General features: G+C 42.9%; 1 protein-coding gene and 2 pseudogenes across 1 annotated transcript in view; 2 read left to right on the top strand and 1 right to left on the bottom strand.

The window, feature by feature from the left end:
* Positions 1-19,393, top strand: part of SNX6 (sorting nexin 6) — a 63,846-nt gene that overhangs the window by 32,551 nt on the left and 11,902 nt on the right. Inside the window, exons 8-10 of the mRNA XM_012468801.2 lie at positions 3,442-3,547; positions 10,535-10,610; positions 15,061-15,100. Of these exons, the coding sequence (XP_012324224.1) occupies positions 3,442-3,547; positions 10,535-10,610; positions 15,061-15,100 (222 nt within the window). The remainder of the gene's footprint in view (positions 1-3,441; positions 3,548-10,534; positions 10,611-15,060; positions 15,101-19,393) is intronic.
* On the bottom strand, positions 7,007-7,781 carry LOC135270420 (ubiquitin-conjugating enzyme E2 N-like; annotated as a pseudogene).
* Positions 8,549-10,527, top strand: LOC135270419 (small nuclear ribonucleoprotein G-like; annotated as a pseudogene).

Genomic DNA, 19,393 nt, shown 5'->3' with positions numbered 1-19,393 from the left:
AGCAGCAGAGTGTAACAAGAGGTGCTGCCTCTGTTTTTACATTTAACATTTAGCCTTGGAAATGTTAGGAGCAGACCTGGGTTCAGCTTTGGAGTTAGATCTCCATTGAGGCGGGGCGTGGTGGCTCATGCCTGTAATCCCAACACTTCGGGAGGCCAAGGCGGGTGGATCATTTGAGGTCAGGAGTTCAAGACCACCCTGGCCAACATGATGAAACCCCATCTTTACTAAAAATATGAAAATTAGCTGGATGGTAGTGGCATGTGCCTGTAATCCCATCTACTTGAGAGGCTGAGGCAGGAGAATCACTTGAACCCAGGAAACGGAGGTTGCGGTGAGCTGAGATTGTGCAACTGCACTCCAGCCTAGGTGGTAGAGTGAGACCCTGACCTCCACCCCCCAAAAAAAAAAAAACCTCAACTGAAAACCAGTTGAGGTTTCAGTGTTGCGTCAAGGGAGCTACATGTTCTTGGGAAAAGCTACTTCCTTTTTCTGGATCTCAGTTTTCCCCTTTTTTCTTTTTTTTTTTTCTTCTCAAGATGGAGTCTTGCCCTGTTGCCCAGGCTGGAGTGCAGTGGTGCGATCTTGGCTTACTGCAACCCCCGCCTCCTGGAGTCAAGCAATTCTCCTGCCTCAGCCTCCCGTAGCTGGGATGACAGGCACGTACCACCACGCCCGACTAATTTTTGTATTCACCATGTTGGCCAGGCTAGTCTCAAACTCTCAACCTCGTGATCCACCTGCCTCGGCCTCTCAAAGTGCTAGGATTACAGGCGTGAGTCACCACAGCTGGCTAGTTTTTCCATTTTCACAATGGGGTTAATAATACTATCCCCCTTACTGACTTACATTTTAATGGTAAGAGTCTTCAGATAAATCAACTCTTATATCATTTTTAGAACATCATTAAGAAAAATTTAGGTGTTTTCCACACATATTATCTCATTCAGTCTTTTTAATGAGAAAAATGTTTAAATTAGCAAGTAAATACTAGGGAAAAAAAGAATGCTGCTTTGTTGTCATTGCCTTTTTTTTTTTTTTTTTTTTTGAGACAGAGTCTTGCTCTGTCACTAGGTGCCTGGCTGGAGTGCAGTGGTGTGATCTAGGCTCACTGCAACCTCCGATTCCTGGGTTTAAGCAATTGTCCTGCCTCAGCCTCCCGAGTAGCTGGGACCACAGGGCGCGCCACCACCCCCAGCTAATTTTTGTATTTTTAGTAGAAACAGGGTTTTACCATGTTGGCCAGGGTGGTCTCGATCTTTTGACCTCGTGATCCGCCTGCCTCAGCCTCCCACAGTGCTGGGATTACAGGCGTGAGCCACCGTGTCCGGCCCGTCATCGCCTCTTTTTATAGGCACATCCATAATAAAGTTGGTATATAGAATACTATTTGATTTATACTCTGATTTTTCAGAGACAGGTCAGTGGATACTTGACAATGCATGTGCTGTGGCTGCTTTCCAATAAGGACTCACGTTACTTCCATTTGATGCTGCTTATGCATTAATATCATTTTTTTAGCCGTTAAATATAAAAACCACTATGTTGATTATGATTTTGATAATTTTATTAGTAGAGTAATAACTTTTTTTTTTTAAATGGGGTTTCACCGTGATGGCCAGGCTGGTCTTGAACTCCTGACCTCAGGTGATCCACCCACCTCGGCCTCCCAAAATGCTAGGATTACAGCCATGAGCCACCGCGCCTGGCCGGGTAATAACATTTTTGAACATTTATGATGAATGGTAGCCCACATTTTCTTGTTTATTCTTTACAACAACTCTGCCAGTTAGTTTTATCCACATTTTTATAGTCAAGAAGACTGTTACATATTGTAAATTTATTTTAATATTTATATTTTATTTTGTTTTTGAGATAGAGTCTTGTGCTGTCGCCTTAGGCTGCTATGCAGTGGCCCAGTGTCAGCTCACTGCAACCTCTGCCTTTGAGGCTCAAGCAGTCCTCCCACCTCAGCCTCCCAAGTAGCTGGAACTATAGAGGCATGCCACCACACCCAGCTAATTTTTGTGTTTTTTGTAGAGACAGAGTTTCGCCATGTTGCTCAGGCTGACCTCCTGGGCTCAAGTGATCTGCTCACCTCGGCCTCCCCAACGTGTTGGGATTACAGGTGTGAACTGTTGTACCCAGCTGAATTACAGATTTTAATGATATTTTGTCAGTACTGACTCTTGGTGCTTGTGTTCTGTTGATATGAGTCTCCAGTTATGTCCTGTCAGCTGATGCTTTTTCAGTGAATGATTGTTAATGTGGGAGGGGGTAAAATAGTGTTAATTTTTACTTTTGTGCCAGGTGTAGTGTCTTACTCCTGTAATCCCAGCACTTTAAGAGACTGAGGCAGATGGGTCACTTGAACTCAAGAGTTCAAGACCAGCCTGGGCAACATGACAGAACCCTGTCTATACAAATAATAGAAAAATTACCTTGGCGAGGTGGCATGCACCTGTAGTCCCAGCTACTTGGGAAGCTCTGTCAGGATTGCTTGAGGCGGGGAGGTTGAGGCTGTAGTGAGCCATGTTCGCACCACTGCAGTCCAGCCTGGATTACAAAGCAAGACTCTGTCTGAAGATAGTAATTTTTATTTTTAATGTATATATAGCTTTGTTTAAAAAAAAAAGATTGAAGACAATGGTTAATCATATTGTTGCTCTCAGATAGTTCCTCAGTGCAATCAGAAAGGGCCTTAATGACTAAGGCTAGGCAGCCTTCAGGAATGGCCAATAGAATACATAACAGGCCGAGAAAAATCGATTTTCATTTCTGTTCAGTAGAATTTTTTTTTTCTTTTTCCTTCAAAGCAGTTGATCACTTCTGCTGGCAATAATATGTTTACGGAAGAGGCAAAATTGTAGAGGCAGAGCACAAATGAGAACGTTTCAGAGTACAATATGTGAGGCTGGGTGTAGTGACTCACGCCTGTAATCCCAGCACTTCAGCACTTTGGGAGGCCGAGGAGGGCAGATCACTTTAAGTCAGAAGCTTGAGACCAGCCTGGCCAACATGCCGAAACCCCGTCTCTACTAAAAAATACAAAAATTACCTGGCCGTAGTGGTGTGCACCTGTAGTCCTAGCTACCTGGGACACTGAGGCAGGAGAATCACTTGAACCCAGAAGGCAGAGGTTGCGGTAAGCCAAGATTGTGCCACTGCACTCCAGCCTGGACAACAGAGTGAGACTCTGTCTCAAGAAAAAAAAAAAATGGTTATCACTAAGTCTTCAGTTATAAAATCATAGATTTATTGATAGAATGCATGTCTATTAAAGTTGTAGCTTGTTGGTGAAAGTAGTACAACATTTGATTATTAGAGGATAGCTGTGCTATTTTACTGATGGTCTTTTATATTTGTAATGATAAAGTGATTTACATACTAAGTAAATGCAAATTAAGTGAAGAAAGTTTATATTTTCTTTTGATCTTATAGGATGTAGATGATTTCTTTGAGCATGAACGAACATTTCTTTTGGAATATCATAACCGAGTTAAGGATGCATCTGCTAAATCTGATAGAATGACAAGATCCCACAAAAGTAAGATTTTTCTGTGGCTAAAGCTTATATCTTTTAATGGAGTAATTATAAAGTTTCTATTATAGTTTGAAAAAGTCTTAATATAGAACAGTAGTTCTCAAACTGTGGTCAGTTGGAGCCTAGGCTTCATGGCCCTTTTATATTGAGTCTGTGAAGTCAAAATTATTTTCAGCTGAGCACAGTGGCTCACACCTATAATCACAGCACTTTTGGAGGCTGAAGCAGGAAGATCAGTTGAGTTCAGGAATTGAAGACCAGCCTGAGAAACAGAGTGAGACTCTGTATTGCACCAACCTAATACAAAAAATAAAAAAATTAGCCAGATGTGGTGGCACACAGCTGTGGTCCCAGCTACTAGGGAGGCTAAAGTGGGAGGATGCCTTGGGCCTGGGAGGTAGAGACTGCAGTGAGCTGTGATTGTACCACCACACTCCAGCCTGGGTGACAGAGTGAGACTATCTAGACAACAATAACAACAACACAACTATTTTTATAATGATAGTATATAATAGTTTTTGCTTTTTTCACCATGTTGACATTTACACAAATGATGGATAAAGCTGGTGCTGCCTAAGTACAAATCAAGGCAGTGGCAACAAACTGGACTAGTAGTCTCTATATTCTTTCCTGCCATGCACTTGCAGTGTTTTAAAAATGTGACTTTCACTTAAGAATGTCCCTGATTAAACAGTAAAAATTAATTGTAATCTTTTCCTTTGAGTATACATTTTAAATATTCTGAGTGATGAAATAGAAGGTATGCATAAAGCACTTTGGCGACTTACTGAAGTATGATGGTTCTCTCTAGAAAAGCATTTTAGTGATTGAGTTGTGATTAAATTAGCTAGTTTTTTTTATAGAACACTACTTTTACTTTAAAGAATGACTGACAGACAAACTATGAGTATTTGGCAGATGTTTTCTCAAAAATCAACTAATTATTTAAGTTAGAGGAACCTGGCCAAAAATCAATAAATTATTTCAAGGAAAACAAAGATAGCATTTGTTGCCAGTGAGAAGTCAGTCTTTCAAGCAATAAATAGAATTTTGTAAAACTTTACATCCATCTCTCAAAATGAGTTTGCTTCCCAGTAATTAAAGACCTGTCTAGAGATTGATAGTGAACTAGTGAGTGTGATTTTTTAAAAAATTATACATTGAAGCGTGTCACCACTTAGAACATCTGAATAATTCATTGGACCAGTGTTTTCCAAACAGCCAAGTGCATAATGCTACAAAATCACATATGTAAGAGAACTACTCAAAGTGCAAAATAAACTTTTTTTTTTTTTTAACTGCTTTATTGAGTGCAATTGATATCAGTAAGCTGCAGTAGTCAAAGTGTGCAGTTTGAGTTTTGGCATGTGTGAAATCCTCACCACAATCAAAATAATGAATATATGCATCACCTACAAAGTTTTCTTGTGGCCCTTTGAAATCTCTCCCTCCCGCCCTGCCCCCAGACTGCCATTGATCTGCTTTCTGTCGCTATAGATTCGTTTGTATTTTTTTTTTTTTTTTTTTTTTTTTGAGACGGAGTTTCGCTTTAGTTACCCAGGCTGGAGTGCAATGGCGCTATCTCGGCTCACCGCAACCTCCGCCTCCTGGGTTCAGGCAATTCTCCTGCCTCAGCCTCCTGAGTAGCTGGGATTACAGGCACGCGCCACCATGCCCAGCTAATTTTTTGTATTTTTAGTAGAGACGGGGTTTCACCATGTTGACCAGGATGGTCTCGATCTCTTGACCTCGTGATCCACCCGCCTCGGCCTCCCAAAGTGCTGGGATTACAGGCGTGAGTTTGTATTTTTTAGTATTTTGTATAAATTGAATCATACAGTATGTATTCTTTATTTGGCTTTGAAACTCAAAAAAACTATTTTGAGATTCATCCAAGTTGTTGTGTATATCGGTAGTTCATTCTTTTTGTTGCTAAGTAGTGTTCCATTGTATGGATACACAAAAATTATTTGTTTCTAGCTTTGGCTATTACAGATACTATTTATGTGAGACATCTGTATATAACTCTTTCTATGGACTTGTGCTTTCATTTCTCTTGGGTAATACCTGGAAGTAGAATGGCTGAGTCGTGGTAAATGAATATTTAACTTTTTAAGAAACTGCCAAAAATTTTTTCCACAATGATTGTACCATTTTGCATTCCCATGAGCAGGGCATGAGAGTTCCAGCTGCTCTACATCTTTGCCAACAAGGATAGTCAGTCTTTTTTTTCCCCCCTCAGTGCAATCTGAAGTCTTTATAACTTTAGTCAAGTAGGTCAGTGGTGGTAATTCAGTGCGGTTTAGATTTCTACTGTCCTAATGACTATTGAAGTTCAACATCTTTTCTGTTTCCTTCCTTCAGCTTTATTCTTGTTTTTGTTTTCTTGAGACAGGGTCTTGCTCTGTCACCCAGGATGAGTGTATTGGTGCAAACTCGGCTCACTGCAGCCTCAATCGATCCTTCCACCTCAGCCAGCCTACCGAGTAGCTGGGACCACAGGCATACACCACCATGCCTGGCTAATTTTTGTTGTTGTTGGGGATGGGGATAGAGACAGGGTCTTGCTATGTTGCTCAGGCTAGTCTTGAACTCCTGGATTCAAGCATTCCTCTCATCTTGGCCTCCCAAAGGGCTGAGGTTACAGGCATGAGCCACTGTGCTCAGCCTCCAATTTCTTTTTTTGAGACAGTCTCACTTTGTCATCCAGGCTGGAGTGCAGTGGCATGATCTCGGCTCACTGCCACCTCTGTCTCCTGGGTTCAAGTGATTCTTGTGCCTCAGCCTCCCAAGTAGCTGGGATTACAGGTGTGTGTGCCACCATGTCTAGCTAATGTTGGTATTTTTATTAGAGATGGGGTTTCACCATATTGCCCAGGCTGGTCTCAAACTCCGGGCTTGAAGTGATCCGCCCACCTCAGCCTCCCAAAGTGCTGAGATTATAAGTGTGAGCCACTGCCCCCAGCCCTAGAGTCTTTTTTTTTTCCTCCTTCCTTCCTTCCCTCCCTCCCTCCCTCCCTCCTTCCTTCCCTCCCTCCCTCTTCCTTCCTTCCACCCCAGACCTAGAGTCTGTGTTTTTTTCCCTCCCTACCTCCGTCTCCTTCCTTTCCTTCCTTCCTTTCCTTTCCTTCCTCTCTCTTTCTTTCCGTCTTCCTTCCTCCCTCTCTCCTTTCTTCTTTCTTTCTCTCTCTTTTCTTTCTTTCTCTTTCCTTCCCTCCCTCCCTCCTTCCCTCCCTCCCTCCTTCCTTCCTTCCTCCTTTTCTTTCCTTCCTTCCTTCCTTCCTTCCTTCCTTCCTTCCTTCCTTCCTTCTTTCTTTCATACATTTAATCACCAAAAGACTGAAGATGTCTGGGCTTTTTTATTCTGTAATGTTTATAAGACTGTGTCCATTAAATGCAAACAAAAAGGAAGAAGTCCTAGCAGAACAAGAGAGGTGATGCACGCTTCATAATCGGATCAATTTAAATATTATTCATGGCATATAGCCTAGTCCATGCGATAGCTGTTTCTATGGCTTGGGCTTCATTGGTCTTCCACTGTTCTGCTACATCATTTGCTAATGGATCTTTTGGATTAAGAGCACTTAACAAGCCCTGGCTTGATAGCAGAACTGTGCAGATCTGCAGTGCTGGGGACGACTTATCTTTCAAAATATCTAAACATATTCTTCCCAACTTGTCTACATTAGATGATAAATTTTGGTCATGAAACATACTTAAGGTGCTGCCTTTGGGTATTCTTCTGGAAGGAATAGTTCAAGTTTAAAAGTCTGTCCCTCGGGCCGGGTGCGGTGGCTCAAGCCTGTAATCCCAGCACTTTGGGAGGCCAAGGCGGGTGGATCACGAGGTCAAGAGATCGAGACCATCCTGGTCAACATGGTGAAACCCCGTCTCTACTAATACAAAAAATTAGCTGGGCATGGTGGCTCATGCCTATAATCCCAGCTACTCGGGAGGCTGAGGCAGGAGAATTGCCTGAACCCAGGAGGCGGAGGTTGTGATGAGCCGAGATCGCGCCATTGCACTCCAGCCTGGGTAACAAGCGAAACTCCGTCTCAAAAAAAAAAAAAAAAAAAAAAAAAAAAGTCTGTCCCTCAAAGGGGAAATCCTGAGAGCCACCAGTGACCACATGAAAATAACGGGTGTTGCTCTCATCTGGTTCTGCTTTGATACCAGAAACTGGTTCTGCCAGCAAACACTGGGTTTCCTTGATGAGCCTGTGGGGCAGCCTGGCCATCTTATCAGAACCCAAGTTCGGCCTCTGGTCTTATCTCTCTCTCTCTTTTTTTTTTAAGACAGAATTTCACTCTCACCCAGGCTAGAGGCTGGAGTGCAGTGGTGTGATCTTGGCTCACCGCAGCCTCTGCCTCTTGGATTCAGGCAGTCCTCAATGCCTCAGCCTCCCGAGCAGCTGGGACTACAGATCCATGCCATCACACCTGGCTAATTTTTGTATTTTTAGTAGAGATGGGGTTTTACCATGTTGGCCAGGCTTGTCTCAAACTCTTGACCTCAAGTGATCCACCTGCCTCCGCCTCCCAAAGGAGGGGAGGGATTACAGGCGTGAACCACTACCCTCAGCCTGAGAATCTTTATATTTTCATGTGAATTTTAGAATCAGTTGTCTTTTTTTACGCAAGTGCCTGCTGGGATTTTGATTGGGATTGTGTAGATTCTATAGATTAATTTGGAAAGAATTGAAATCTTAAAATACTGATCTTTCTGATACATTAATATATCTCCACTTAGTTAAGTCTTCGTTAATTTCTCCCAGCAGTGTTTTGTAGTTTTTATCGTACAGATCTTATATGTCTTTAGTCAGATTGGTTCCTGATTATTTGGTTTTTGATGCTATTATAAATGTTATGATTTTTTAAGCTGGGCACAGTGACTCATACATGTAATTTCAGCACTTTGGGAGGCTGAGGCAGGTGGATCACTTGAGCTCAGGAGTTTGAGACCAGCCTGAGCAACATGTCAAAACCTAATCTTTGCAAAAAAAAAAAAAAAAAAATAGGCTGGTGTGTTGGCTCATGCCTGTAATTCCAGTGCTTTGGGAGGCCAAGGCAAGCAGCTCACCTTAAGTCAGGAGTTTGAGACCAGCCTAGCCAACACGATGAAACCCCGTCTCTACTAAAAATTAAAAAGTTAGCTGGGCGTGGTGATGTGCACTTGTAGTCCCAACTACTCAAGAGGCTGAAGCATGAGAATTGCTTGAACCCAGGTGGCGTATGTTGCAGTGAACCAAGATCCCACCACTGCACTCCAGTCAGGGTGACAGAGTCAGGCCTTGTCCCTCCCCTGCCAAAAAAAAAAAAAAAAAAAATTCGCCACCCATGGTGGCATGTGTCTGTGGTACCACCTCCTTGGGAGGCTGAGGGGGGAGGATCACCTGAGCCCAGGAGCTTGAGGCTGCAGTGAGCCATGATCATGCCACCATGCTCATGCCTGGGCAACAGAGTGAGAATCTGTCTCCAAATAAATAAAAGTTATGTTTTTAAAAATTTCAGTTTCAGGGCCAGGCGCAGTGGCTCATGCCTGTAATCCTAGCATTTTGGAAGGCTGAGGTGGGTGGATCATCAGGTCAGGAGATTGAGACCATCCTGGCCAACATGGTGAAACCCCATCTCTACTAAAAATAAAAAAATTAGTTGGGCATGGTTGCTCATGCCTGTAATCCCAGCTAATTGGGAGGCTGAGAAAGGAGAATCGCTTGACAGGCAGTCGGAGGTTACAGTGAGCGGAGATCACGCCACTGCACACCTGCCTGGTGAGAGTAAGACCCCATCTCAAAGAAATTTTTAATTTCAGAGCGTAGAGTAGGCCGTGCATTCTGTTCCAAGGCCTCTGTGTGCCCGCGGAGTAGCCATCATGAGTAAAGCTCACTCTCCGAGTTGAAAAAATTTATGGACAAGAAGTTATCATTGAAATTAAATGGTGGCAGACATGTCCAAGGAATATTGCAGGGATTTGATCCCTTTATGAATCTTATGATAGATGAATGTGTGGAGATGGCAGCTAGTGGACAACAGAACAATATTGGAATGGTGGTAATACGAGGCAATAGTATCATCATGTTAGAAGCCTTGGAACAAGTATAAATAATGGCTGTTCAGCAGAGAAACCCATGTCCTCTCTCCATAGGGCCTATTTTACTATGATGTAAAAATTAGGTCATGTACATTTTCATATTAGACTTTCTGTTAAATAAACTTTTGTAATAGTCAAAAATGTTTTCTCAGATGTTCTGAATATAGAATATTAGCTTTCATTCCAAATTTTTCTGACATGAATTTTCCTGGTTGACACTGATTCAAAAGGGTTTTATGCATTAAAGTGGACGAATCTTGTTAAATGTGAAAAAAAAAAATTTTTTTAATTTCAATTTATTCTTTGCTAATATTTAGAAATGTGGCATATTTTTTCCATATTGATCTTATATCCTGCAACCTTGCTAAATAAACTCATTTATTAATTGTAGTAACTATTTTGTGGATTCTCTAGGATTTTCTACGTAGATGATCATGTCACATCTACTAATGAAGAAAGTTATACTTCTTGCTTTCCAATTTGTTTTTGTGTTTGTTTGAGACGGAGTCTCGCTGTGTCACCCAGGCTGGAATACAGTGGCGCAATCTTGGCTCACTGCAACCTCTGTCTCTGGGGTTCAAGTGATTTCTCCTGCCTCATCCTCCCTAGTAGCTGGGATTACAGGTGTGCGCCACCACACCTGGCTAATTTTTGTAATTTTAGTAGAGATAGGGTTTCACCTTGTTGGCCAGGCTGGTCTCAAACTCCTGACCTCAGGTAATCTGCCTGCCCCAGCCTCCCAAAGTTGTGGGAATACAGACATGAGCCACCATGCCGATTGTTTGTGTCATTTTGTTTACTAGAGTGTCTCATATTACACGTTGTGTAACAGGTAAGAGCTCAGTAAGTATTTTTAAATCAATGAATAGGTATACTAAATTCTTAAAACTTTCTCCTTAGGTGCTGCAGATGATTACAATAGAATTGGTTCTTCATTATATGCTTTAGGAACTCAGGATTCTACAGATATATGCAAGTAAGTATTCTAATTTAAAACATGAAATATAGCTGGGCACAGTGGCTCATGCCTGTAATCCCAGCACTTTGAGAGGCCAAGGCAGGTGGATCACCTGAGGTCAGGAGTTCGAGACCAGCCTGGCCAACATTGCTAAACCTCATCTCTACCACAAAATACAAAAATTAGCCAAGTGTGGGTGGCGTGTGCCTGTAATCCCAGCTAGCTACTTGGGAGGCTGAGACACGAGAGTCACCTGAACCTGGGAGGCAGAGGTTGCAGTGAGCTGAGATCACGCCACTGCACTCCAGCCTGGGTGACAGAGTGAGACTCTGTTCCAAAAAAAATAAAATAAGCTGGAGTTGGTGGCTCACACCTGTAATCCCAGCACTTTAGGCAGCAGGCAGATTACCTGCGGTCAGGAATTCGAGACCAGCCTGGCCAACAAGGTGAAACCTCGTCTCTACCAAAAATACAGAAATCAGCTGGGCATGGTAGTTGGGTGCCTGAAATCCCAGCTACTCGGGAGGCTAAGGCAGGAGACTCGCTTGAACCCGGGAGGTGGAGGTTGCAGTGAGCTGAGAATGCTCCACTGTACTCCAACCTGGGTGACAAGAGCAAAACTGTCTCAAAAAAAAAAATATGAAATATAAATAAAGCAGAGAAAAATTTCTGTTGGCAGCCTAGATACAATACTTTGTTTTGTTTTGTTTTGTTTTGTTTGTTTTTGATTTGAGATACGGTTTTACCCTGTCACCCGGGCTGGAGTGCAGTCACACGATCATGGCTCACTACAACCTCCTCCTTCCAGGTTCAAGCAAGTCTTCCACCTCAGTCTCCAAAGTAGCTAAGGTTACAGGCGCCTGCCACCACACTTGGCTAATTTTTATGTTTTTTGGTAGAGATGGGGTTTAGCAGTGTTGGCCAGGCTGGTCTTGAACTCCTGACCTCGTGATCCGCCTTCCTCGGCTTCCCAGAGTGCTGGGATTACGGGAGTGAGCCACCGTGCCCGACCTCAGATTGACTTTTAAAGTAAAATTTGATGCTTTGTAAAGAGGCTGGCTGTTCTAGTTTTTTTGTTTTATTTTGTTTTGTTTTTATTTCTGTTTGGTTTTTATTTGTTTTGAGACAGAGTCTAACTCTGTCACCTAGGCTGGAGTGCAATGGTTCAATCTTGGCTCACTGCAGCCTCCATCTCCCAGGTTCAGGTGATTCTCCTGTCTCAGCCTCCCCAATAGTTGGGATTACAGGCATGCCAACACCACGCCTGGCTAATTTTTGTGTTTTTAGTAGAGATGGGGTTTCACTATGTTGGCCAGGCTGGTGTTGAACTCCTGACCTCAGGTGATCTGCCTGCCTCAGCTTCGCAAAGTTCTGAGATTACAGGCGTGAGCCACTGTACTTGTCCAGTTTTTGTTTTTGTTTTTTGAAACAGTGTCTCTCTTTGGCACCCAGGCTGGAGTGCAGTGCCGTGATCCTGGCTCACTGCAACTTCCACCTCCTGGGTTCAAGCAATTCTTGTGACAGCCACCCAAGTATCTGGGATTACAGGTGTGCACCACCACACCCAGCTAATTTTTGTATTTTTGTAGTAACAGGGTTTCACCATGTTGGCCAGGGCAATCTCCCAACTCCTGACCTCAGGTAATTTGTCCACCTAAGCCTTCCAAAGTGCTGGCATTACAGGCTTGAGCCACTGCACCCAGCATAGAGTTTATAGTTAAGTGAATCTAGGGCAATCTTCAGACAAACCAGTGTAGCAGGTATTGTTTATGTGAGCATGGAAAAGCTCCTTGAAAGGTTGCTTACACAGTTGTTTTTTATTTACTTGATGTTAACTTTTCACTTTAAATCTAACTGCAGTTAATTTTAGTTGCTCTTATAATACTGTTTAAACCAAACTTACTTATTTATTATTTATTTATGAGACAGAATCTCGCTCTGTTACCCAGGTTGGAGTATAGTGGTATGATCTCGGCTCACAGTGACTTCCACCTCCTGGACTCAAGCGATCTTCTCACCTTGGCCTCCCAAGCAGCCGAGACCACGGGCATGAACCACTATGCCTGGCTAATGTTTGTATTTTTTGTAGAGACAGGGTTCTGCCATGTTACCCAGGCTGGTCTCGAACTCCTGATCTCAAGCAGTCCACCTGCCTCGGCATCCCAAAGTGCTAGGATTATAGGTGAAAGTCACCCAGGCCAGTCGTAAATCTAATTCTCAGTTGGGCCCTAAATCTAATTCTCAGTTGAAAAATCATTTAGCTGGGGATGGTGCCTTGTACCTGTAATCTTAGCACTTTTAGAGGCTGAAGTGGGAGGCTTACTTGAGCCCAGGAGTTTGAGACTAGCCTAGGCGACAGAGACTCCTTCTCTAAAATAGAATAAAATAAAATAAAATTTAAATTTAGGCTGGGTGCAGTGACTCACGCCTATAATCCCAATACATTGAGAGATCAAGGCGGGTGGATCACTTGAGCCCAGGAGTTCGAGACCAGCCTGGGAACATGGCAAAACCCCGTCTCTAAGAACACAAAAATTAACCAGATGTGGTGGTGCACACCTGTAATCCTAGCTACTCAGGAGGCTGAGACACCAGAATCACTTGAACCTGGTAGGTGGAGGTTGCAGTGAGCCAAGATCACACCACTGCACTCCATCCTAGGTAACAGAGCAAGACTTAGTCTCAAAAAAATAAAAAACATATTTTTAAGCAGGAAAACTATTTTCATAGTCTATACCTTTCTCTACACCACATCCTTGACCTTTTCTCTAGTATATTCTGATATATTCTGTCTCAGATATTTAAAAGTCAAGCTTTTCATCAAAGCGAGGTATGATAGCTTACGCTAATTAACATGCCACCTTCCCAAAGAGTTAATTCTCAACTCATCGGGAAGAAGAAGAAAAGTCAACCTTGCCATCTATTCTCTAAAATAAACCTGTCAAAGCAAGTTCTTTAAAGCAAAGTTCATAAAATTGTTTTTGCTTTGAGTAGTATTTGCCCTAATTCATTTATAATGTCATTTTAATTACATATTTTATAGAATACTCCAACCTGCACCCTTTTTTTGAGAGGGGGGTCTTGCTGTGTTGCCCGGGCTGGAGTACAGTAGTTGTTGGCAGAAGCAGTCAGAGCACTACAGCCTTGAACTCCTGGGCTCAAGCGATCCTCCTGCTTCAGCTTCCTGAGTAGCTGGGACCACAGGTTTGCTCCAGAGCTGAGTGACAGAGCAATACCCCATCTCAAAAAAAAAAAAAAAAAAAAAAAGCGGAATGAATAACCAATTTCTATTTAAGAATTTATGTTTACATTTAACTAAATAGTTTATCTATCAAATGCTGATATCAATTTAAAAATATCCCACCACCAGACTATTAAACAGTAGTTTGATTACGGGATTGCACCACCACGCCCAGCTAATTTTTTGTATTTTTAGTAGAGACAGGGTTTCACTGTGTTGCCCACACTGGTCTCAAACTCCTGGCCTCAGGTGGTCTGCTTGCCTCAGCCTGTTTGCTAAAATGTATCAAGATAAATTTTGTTGGCCAGGCATGGTGGCTCACGCCTGTAATCCCAGCACTTAGGGAGGCCAAGGTAGGCAGATCACTTGAGGTCAGGAGTTTGAGACCAACCTGGCCAACATGACGAAACCCTGTCTCTACTAAAAATACAAAAATTAGCCAAGCATGGTGGTGGGCACCTGTAATCCTAGCTACACAGGAGGCTGAGGCAGGAGAATCATTTGAACCCAGGAGGCAGAGGTTGCGTAAGCCGAGATCGTGCTACTGCACTTCAGCTAGGGCAACAGAGCGAGACTCAGTCTCAACAACAGAAATGTGTTTAATATATGGCTTAGACTGTCATTTTAAAATGAAATGTGACTGCACAGTGGCTGACACCTGTAATCCCAGCAATTTGGGAGGCTGAGGCAGGCAGATCACTTGAAGTCAGGAGTCCAAGACCAGCCTGGACTCAAGCCATCCTTCCATCTTAGACGCCTGAATAGCTGGGACTACAGGTGTGCACCACCACACCTGGCTAATTTTTAACCAGGTGAAAACTTGTCTCTATTAAAAATTTAAAAAATTAGCCAGCCATCGGGGCAGGTGCCTGTGATTCCAGCTACTGAGGAGGCTGAGGCAGGAGAAATGCTTGAACCCAGGAGGCAGAGGTTGCAGTGAGCCGAGACTGCGCCACTGCACTCTAGCCTGGGCAACAGAGTGAGACTCTGTCTCAAAAAAAAAAAGGAACAGATACTCTGTAACAGATGTCAAGTAATCTGTTTTATTGTTAGAAGTACAGAGAGGTTTTTGTCAAACTAACTGAAGCCTGCAGTTAATAAGACTGTTGAATATAATTATAATGAGAAGGTATTCATTATTAATATGGTTTGGGAGCATATTCTTATGCATTTGAAATGGAAACTTACTTTGAATGTAGCATATGATGAAAATATTTTCCTTTTCAGGTTTTTTCTCAAAGTTTCAGAACTGTTCGATAAAACAAGAGTAAGTACTAAATTAGAGAGATATACTGCATAATGTTGTGCCTATAGAGTAGTTCATGTTAAAGGTTTTTAACCACAATTCATAAAATTTTTTAAAAGCAATCATTATTAATCTTTCGGCAATCTAAATCTCTGCATGTGGTAATAGTTAACTTGTGGTTCTGTTTAACTTTATTGAGGAAGATGAGTATGTTTCAGAAGGATGATGAAACAGATTTGGGTTCCATTAGGAGTTTTTCAGGAAATGCAATTTTTTGTTATGGCCTTTTGTATTTGTATAAAAGTTCACATTCTTCTGGGTGCAGTGTCTTAATGCCCCTATAATCTCCGCACTTTGGGAGCCGAGGCAGGAGGATCTCTTGAGCCCAGGAATTTGAGATCAGCCTGGGAAAACATAGCAAGATGCTGTCTCTACAAAAAATTTAAAAATTATCCACATGTGGTGGTGCAAACCTGTAGACCTGCTTGGGAGCTGAAGCAGGAGGATGCTTGAGCTCAAGAATTTGAGGCTGCAGTGAGCTATCATTGTGCAATTGCACTCCATCCTGGGTGACAGAGCAGCGAGACCCTGTCTCTCAAAAAAAAAAAAAAATACCTGCTGGAACAGATAAACTAATTAATTAAATACTTTATAGCAATAAGAATAAAGGAACCAGGCCAGGTGGCACATGCCTGTAATCCCAGTACATTGAAGGGTGAGGCAGGTGGATCTGTAGAGGCCAGGAGTTCGACCACCCTGGGCAATGTAGCGAGACCCCCTCTATACAAAAGTTACCAAAAATAAGCCAGGTGTAGTGGCATACAACTGTAGTCCTAACTACTTGGGAGGCTGGGGCAGGAAGATTCTTGAGCCCAGGAAGTCAAGGTTATAGTGAGCTATGATTGTGCCACTGTACTCCAGCCTGGGTGACAGAGACCCTATCTCAAAGAAAAGAAAAGAAATAGAAAATTACCAGCAATGCAGATTCCCTGCCTCCTCCTCAGCTCCTCAGCTGCCTTCCAAGGCACTGCCTTCCTACAAGAGTAACACTGTCCTAGCTTCTAACAGTAGACATTCGGTTTTTTTGCTTTGTTGTTTTTTGAGATGGAGCAGAACATTTGCATGATCGTAACTCACTGCAGCCTCAAACTCTTAAGCTCAAGCATCCTCCTGCCGCAGCCTCCCAAGTAGTTAGGACTACAGATGTACGTTACCATGCCTGGCTAATTTTTGGTAATTTTAATAGAGAGGGAGTCTCGCTACATTGCCCAGGCTGGTCTTGAATTCCTGGCCTCTATTGATATTCCTGCCTCACCTTTCAAAGCATTGGGATTACAGGCACGAGCCACCTGCCCTGGTTCCTTTATTCTTATTGCTGTATAGTATTTTATTAATTTATCTGTTCTGTTCATAGGCACTTGGATAGTTTCTAGTTTATACTTCTTTATAATAAGATTATTATTGTATACCTTCTGAACACAAGTATACAATTCTGTTGGCTATATATAACTAGGAGGGGAATTGATGGATCGTAGAATACCATGTGAAAAACTTCAGCAGAAACTACAAAACTGTTTCCCATAATGATTGTGCCAATTTGCATGCCCACAAGAATAAGTATGAGCATTTAGGTTGTCCTACAAGCTTGTTAAAACTTAGCATCATTTGCTACCTTTTTAATTTTTGCCTTTCTGCTGGGTGTATAGTTGTTTTAGTTTAACTTTGTTTTCTTTTTTTTTTGAGATGGAATCTCTGTTGTCCAGGCTGGAGTGCAGTGATGTGATCTCAGCGCACTGCAACCTCTGTCTCCCGGGTTCAATTGATTTTCCTGCCTCAGCCTCCCAAGTAGCCACTATGCCTGACTGATTTTTGTACTTTTAGTAGAGATGGGGTTTTACCATGTTGGCCAGGCTGGTCTCGAACTCCTGACCTCAAGTGTTCTACCCGCCTTAGCCTCCCAAATGGTGGGATTACAGACGTGAGCCTTACTAAGGCACCCGGCCTTATTTTCACTTTTTACCTTTTTTTTTTTTTTTTTTTGAAACGGAGTTTCACTCTTGTTACCCAGGCTGGAGTGCAATGGCACGATCTCGGCTCACCGCAACCTCCGCCTCCTGGGTTCAGGCAATTCTCCTGCCTCAGCCTCCTGAGTAGCTGGGATTACAGGCACGTGCCACCATGCCCAGCTAATTTTTTGTCTTTTTAGTAGAGACGGGGTTTCACCATGTTGACCAGGATGGTCTCGATCTCTTGACCTCGTGATCCACCCATCTCGGCCTCCCAAAGTGCTGGGATTACAGGCGTGAGCCACCGCGCCCAGCCTTCACTTTTTATCTTGACAGTAATTCTGGACTTATGGAAAAGTTGCAGAAATAGTACAAGAATTTCTGTAATGTATTAACCATGTTTCTGAAGAGTAACATTTTTCTTTTCTTCTTCTTTTTTTTTTTTTTAAACAGAGTCTTGCTCTGTCACCTAGGCTGGAGTGCAGTGGTGCAATCTTGGCTCACTGCAACCTTCACCTCCTGGTTTCAAGCGATTCTCCTGCCTCAGCCTCCCAAGTACCTGGGATTACAGGCGTGTGCTGCCACTCCTGGCTAATTTTTGTGTTTTTAGTAGAGACGGGGTTTCACCATGTTGGCCAAGCTGGGATTACAGACATGAACCACTACACCTCATCAATATTAACATTTTCTACATTGCTTAAAGTTCTTGTATTCCAAAAAGTCCGTCTCCATTCTGTTTTGTGTCCTTCATGCACACCTGTCTCTTTTTTGTGTGTAAGAATTATTTTTGGCCGGGTATGATAGCTCGTATCTATAATCCCAGCACTTTGGGAGGCCGAGGTAGGTGGATCACCTGAGGTTGGGAATTCAAGAGAAGCCTGATCAACATGGAGAAACCCCGTCTCTACTAAAAATACAAAATTAGCCGGGCATGGTGGCTCATGCCTGTAATCCCAGCTACTCGGGAGGCTGAGGCAGGAGAATTGCTTGAACCCGGGAGGCAGAGGTTGCAGTAAGCCGAGATCACGCTACTGCACTCCAGCCTGGGCAACAAGAGCGAAAACATAGTCAATACTGTTACTAATGATTCCCCTTTAATATCATCAAATATCCAGTGTATACATTTAACCAATTGTCTTATAAATGGCTTTTTATAGTATAGTTTGAGTCAGGATACAAACAAGGTCCCATATATTTCGTTTGCTTGATAGGACATTTTTCTTCATCCTTTGTCCCTTCATACTGAAGAGCTATCTTTTTAGTCTGACCTGGCTACTTCCCCTTCCATCTCACCTCAAACATACCACATCTGTTTATTGTTCTGTGGTGTCTTCAAGCACATTTTATTAATGTTTTCACTGAATTTTCTGGTTGTCCTCAGCAGGGAAATTAGATTGAATTACCTAGTCTACCAATACCAGCCATCATTCCTTTAAAATTCTGTATACATATCAATTACAATTGAAATGAATAGAGGCTGGGCACAATGGCTCACACCTGTAATCCCAGCACTTTGGGAGGCCAAGGCAGGTGGATCACCTGAGGTCAGAAGTTTGAGGCCAGCTTGGCCAACATGACAAAACTCTGTCTCTACTACAAAAATACAAAAAAAAATTAGCCCAGTGTGGTGGCATGCACCTGTAATCCCAACTACTTGGGAGGCTGAGGCAGGAGAATAGCTTGAACCCAGGAGGGAGAGTTGCAGTGAGCCAAGATCGTGCCACTGCACTCCAACCTGGCAACAGAGCAAGACTCCGTCTCAAAAAACAAGAAATGCATAGAGAGAAATTTTGTTTTTTTGAGACAGACTGCTGGAGTGCAGTGGCCTGAGAAAATATTAATGAAGCTTAAAGATGATGCTGAAACTCATTATAGCAAAGTACTTAAATCAAATATAGAGTCTGGCCGGGCGTGGTGGTTCACACCTGTAATCTCACCACTTTGGGAGGCTGAGGCAGGCAGGCGGATTTCTTGAGGTCAGGAGTTTGAGACCAGCCTGGCCTACACAGTGAAACCCCACCTCTACTAAAAATGCAAAAATTAGCCAGATGTGTTGGTGCATACCTATAATTCCAGCTACTCAAGAGGCTGAGGCAGGAGAATTGCTTGAACTCAGGAGGTGGAGGTTGCAGTGAGCAGAGATTGCGCCACTGCATTCCAGCCTGGGTGACAGCGAGACTCTGTCTCAAAAAAAAAAAAATTAGACCGGGCACGGTGGCTCATACCTGTAATCCCAGCACTTTGGGAGGCCAAGGCGGGCAAATCACGAGGTCAAGAGATCGAGACCATCCTGGTCAACGTGGTGAAA

Source organism: Aotus nancymaae, unplaced genomic scaffold, assembly GCF_030222135.1.
Source record: "Aotus nancymaae isolate 86718 unplaced genomic scaffold, 86718_ANA_hifiasm-v0.15.2.pri h1tg000062l, whole genome shotgun sequence".
Classification (NCBI taxonomy): domain Eukaryota; kingdom Metazoa; phylum Chordata; class Mammalia; order Primates; family Aotidae; genus Aotus; species Aotus nancymaae.
The sequence above is the reverse complement of the archived record's forward strand: the minus strand, read 5'-3'. Positions and strand labels throughout refer to the sequence as shown.